Below are 4513 nucleotides of genomic sequence, written 5' to 3' on the forward strand. Positions count from 1 at the left end.
TTATTACCACAATGCTTGCTTTCTCTCAATGAGCCAAAAGTATGGTTTGTGTCCTTAGTTGCTGTTGTCATGCAATCCTAATTTTGTGTCGCCTGATGCAGCCTGAACAGAGTGTTGCTCATGTTCGTACGTCAACACTGTACTAAATAAGGGTTCCCTATCTTGGAACTGGTTGTTACTTGTTTTACAATAACAAATCACTACAGGTACCGCTAATCCACGCCCACTAGCTAAACGTCAGCCTGAGTGCATATATAGAGAGGCAGCCCAAGAGAGCGGGTAGATGCTTATAGTTCTTGCCGCAGAGAGCAATTGGAGTATAATCGTCAAAACTGAGCTGCAGTTATCAGCGAGAAAAAACTTTCAAAGTAATCTGATCCTGCTGGTGCAACAGAAATATTCTCCAAACAAGATAGAGTACCAGAGTTACAAGAAAGAAGACAAGATGCCAGCAAACATGAAGGAACACAGCTTGTAAGTAATAAGTAACCTTTTTAAGCCTCAAGTAGTTGTGCAGACCTCCATAAAACTGCTTTTATGTTTGTCAGGCACTCGGGCAAATAAATAAAATGTTGAGGTTTTACTAGTGCATTCTGTGCAAAATATTTTGTATTTTCAAAACTCTGCATTTGCAGGACTCCAGTCTCTTCAGCTGGAACGCTGTGTCACAGTGGCTGTGATTTTGATTCTACCGTAGCCTCGCTGACTCTCAGCAGTAAGCCTTGCACATGAATAATGGCCGCTTGGCTGAAATATCAGAAGGCAACTGACCCGTGTGGGGTATAAACATGGCCTGTTTCTAACTGGGCTGTCAAGATATTGCTGCCAGTCTAAAGGTGCAGAATCTTACAAAACAATAGTTTAGTCCGGTACTTTGCCAACATTGTTAGAATGGTCAAGAAAAATAACATAACTTGTTTAATTAAAAAGGCAACATGATTGCTACAAAACCAGTACTTATAGCATTAAGTTAAAATGAATTTTAGGAAATAGGCAGATATTGCATTGCATGGCTCTTGGGACCAACGTTGTGATTTTTGTCCTGCCCATTTGACTATTTTTTTGTGAGGCAACATGCCTGAGTGTTGCTCATAAGGTTGAGCTGGGAATTAATAAGTTGGATAAGTGATAACTAATACTGCGTAGTCCATTCCTGCATTATTCTTAATGTTAATGATATTCTTTCACAGTATTAAAGGGCTAAAGAACCGATGTTCACACCTTTTGCATCATCAGAAGACAAATACTGATTCTCCTCAACACTTGACAATCAATTCAAGAGCAGCAAAACTAACTTTGAAGTAAGTTACTGCGATTTACTACATCTTGGTGCTCTCAGAAGTTTATTTGAAGTGTGAGAACTATCCATGTGTATATTTGTAACCTATTCTCAAGCAAAAAGCACCTATATTTATTTTATTTCTATCTTATCCACAGTCCCTCCCGTGAAGAAGTATTGAAGTGGGCTGAATCTCTGGACAACTTACTGGCTCATAAATGTAAGCAGCTGGTTCCTTAGAGGGCTGACTAGTCCATTCTTGTTCAAAATGTAACAAACAGCTATGAATTCCCAATAAAAATATTCGATGGTAAAGGGTGCCCATTAAAAGTCAATATCCAGAGGAAATATTTTAATGACTTCATAATGGATTGTATTCTATTTTAATCTAAATGTTACAAGTGCTGTTGTAGAATGGCAGAATATACTTGATTTTAATTTGATTTATTTATCTAAATTTATCAAAGTTACATATCTACTGCTTAAAGAAAATGGAATTGAAAAATGGATCTGGTTGGCAGCAATTGGCCGTAACTTTTTTACGATGGGTAGGGTGAGGAGGCAGGCTCCAAGACTTCACGCTGTTGGTGTTAATCTCATCCACATGCTAGCCATCTAACCAACTGAGCTAATTGGCCACCAGCATAGATTCAGTACTGTAATAATCAAATATATTGGAATAAATCTTCAATAGAATAAATATTAGAGACTAATAGTGTTAATGCTGATTTTTTTTTGATGTGATATAATAATTGTGACAAAGGAATAAAGTTGTGTCAGTAAGTAATGTTAATTTTCCTTTATTCTCTCTAGATGGCCTGGTCGCTTTCAAAGCCTTCCTCAAATCAGAGTACAATGATGAGAACATTGAGTTCTGGCTAGCATGTGAGGACTACAAGAAAATTAAGTCAACTACAAAACAGGCCTCCAAAGCAAAAAAGATCTTCTCAGATTTTGTTGAACCAATGTCTCCGAAAGAGGTAACTATTGAGCTTTTCCACTTTATCTTTTAATGGAGCTTACTTTACTGAAAACTGTTCAAACATAAATGTCTATGGAATTAACAATAACAATCGAGTGCACAGTAGTATTGGCTCCATGTGTCTCGTACATGCTACTGAGCCGCACAGACCAATCACTGTGCGCAATTAGTTAGCTGATCTCAGTGCAAAGGCAGTGGGTGCATAACCATTGGCCTGAGCTTCTCTTTGCAACAGACAGTGAATAATTACCGCAGAGTAAATATTTCCGTGTTACTTGATGAATCACTGATGAATACTATGATTTTTTTTTTAAATCAGATCAATTTGGATTACTACACCAAAGACATGGTAACTAAAAACCTTCAACATCCAACCTACACATGCTTTGAAGCTGCACAAAAGAAGATCTATGGCCTGATGGAAAACAATGGCTACAACAGGTTCCTTCAGTCAGACATCTATCAGAACATACTCAATAATAGTCATGACGATCATCAAACATGAATGCCGTTACTCTGCAGCAGATCAGATATTGATCTCTTGTCGAGATGTGTTTTCTGCTGTGGATGAAGTATTCGGTGTGACATCAAATGACACCAGGATGCTCGATGCTTATAGCTGACGGGACATTGAAAGGAAAGGCCAAGACAGAAGGCTCAATTCCCTTCCACAGGGTTGAGCTTCAAACCTTGGCACGATGCTGCAGAGGGCTGCCAAGCAGGCCCAGGTATCTCCCCACAGGGTAGGAGGCAACAAAATAAGGCGGAGAGTCTCCCAGCCAACAGAGATAATGGTAGTGGTTTGGTAACCGACTGGGTTCTTTGGGAAGCAGGCCTGGGAGAAAAAGGAGACTAGAGAGCACAGGAAATTAGGGAAATGAGAGGATCCATGATGTATTAGCAGGGTATCTGCACTCTGAAAATGCATTAGCACACTGAGAATGCCATTCATCCATCAGTGTAGAGGATACTTACACAGTTTGACATCCCAATCTTTCAACATGTTCATCTGGCAATGGAGAATGTAAAACCTGCATCTGAAATCTCTAATAAGATTGGATTTGTACTTCTCACTACAGAGTTGGGTTCAGATTTAAAACAATTAACTAGATGCCTGTGCTATCACACTCCCACTGACAGGTTAAAGTGTTTTGGGTTCTGGCTCTTGCAAAGGAAAGGGTTAACTGTCCTGAGTTCTTGTTACACTGATTCTGTATAATGCAACACTGCAGATCACTTCAATGTTAAACTTGATTCTCTGTGTAGATTGCTTGACTTTTTAAACTTCTAGTATTCATTTTGATACCATCCAATGTGTTACAAACCAATCAATCCTGGAGCCAGTATGAACAATAATGAAACTGAGCCACAAAATCCAATGTATAAACTGTGCCCTTGTGTTTCTTTACACAAGGCAACGTATCCTACATGATGGACAAGTCACCTCTGAATACTGAACTAAATTATGCTTCTTTATGAAGGATGTGAATTATTCAGAGATGCGAGTTAAAATCTAAAACCAATGCAGTTGTCAGAATTGTGTTCTAGTTTGTATTGTGAACATTTGTTTTTCAATCAACTCACATCTGAAAAGATTCTATTTTTGTGTAGTAGCAATAAAAGACACAAATAAAGTTATTTGGATTACATTCAATGATGCACCCATTTTCTTGTCTTCTTATGGTTGACATAGAGACCCTGCAGTACTCTAGTTCTCTGTTAAGCTTGCAATACAATAATCTATTACAGGATAATAAGGCAAAAATAAAGCTGTGGAAAAACTTAGTCCTAGCTTCACTAAAAGAGATTATCTGGTCAAATATCACATTGTTATTTGTGGGACCTTGCTGTACGCAAATTGGCAGCTGTATTCCCTGACCTGAACCCCTCCCCTTCTCTCTCCCCCCCCCCGCCACCGACCCGAAAACCGGAGAGATCTGAAATCCGGTTACAATAGTGATTGCACTTCAAAAGTTCATTGACTCTAAAATACTTTTGGGTTGTGAAAGGTGCTATAAGAATGTAAGTTTTTTTTGCTCAGAATGAGGAGGGGCAATGCAAACTAAAAGGTACAATGTGAAATGGGTTGTAGGTATTTTTTTTATTCATTTGTTCATGGGATGTGGGTGTTGCTGGCTAGGCCAGCATTTATTGCCCATCCCTAATTGCCCTTGTTCGGAGGGCATTTTTTTTTAAAGAGTCAACCACATTGCTGTGGTATGGAGTCACATGCAGGCCAGACCAGTTAATGA

At 38.9% G+C, this 4513-nt stretch overlaps 1 protein-coding gene across 1 annotated transcript; it reads left to right on the forward strand.

The window, feature by feature from the left end:
• Nucleotides 1-255: 255 nt before the first annotated feature.
• Nucleotides 256-3915, forward strand: LOC121289150 (regulator of G-protein signaling 21-like). The gene is made up of 5 exons (XM_041208278.1): nt 256-474; nt 1191-1301; nt 1438-1499; nt 2093-2259; nt 2581-3915. Exons 1-5 carry the CDS (start codon nt 284-286, stop codon nt 2764-2766), a joined length of 717 nt encoding a protein of 238 aa, XP_041064212.1. The 5' UTR covers nt 256-283; the 3' UTR covers nt 2767-3915.
• The last annotated feature ends 598 nt before the right edge of the window (nt 3916-4513 follow it).

Source organism: Carcharodon carcharias, chromosome 16 (assembly GCF_017639515.1).
Source record: "Carcharodon carcharias isolate sCarCar2 chromosome 16, sCarCar2.pri, whole genome shotgun sequence".
In the NCBI taxonomy this organism is placed as follows: domain Eukaryota; kingdom Metazoa; phylum Chordata; class Chondrichthyes; order Lamniformes; family Lamnidae; genus Carcharodon; species Carcharodon carcharias.

Excerpts from the sequence above, each read along its gene's own strand:
- LOC121289150 (XM_041208278.1), top strand. The coding sequence starts at position 284 with ATGCTTATAGTTCTTGCCGCAGAGAGCAATTGGAGTATAATCGTCAAA. Across the intron at positions 475-1,190 it reads AACATGAAGGAACACAGCTT|TATTAAAGGGCTAAAGAACC; the intron begins GTAAGTAATAAG and ends ATTCTTTCACAG. Across the intron at positions 1,302-1,437 it reads GCAGCAAAACTAACTTTGAA|TCCCTCCCGTGAAGAAGTAT; the intron begins GTAAGTTACTGC and ends TCTTATCCACAG.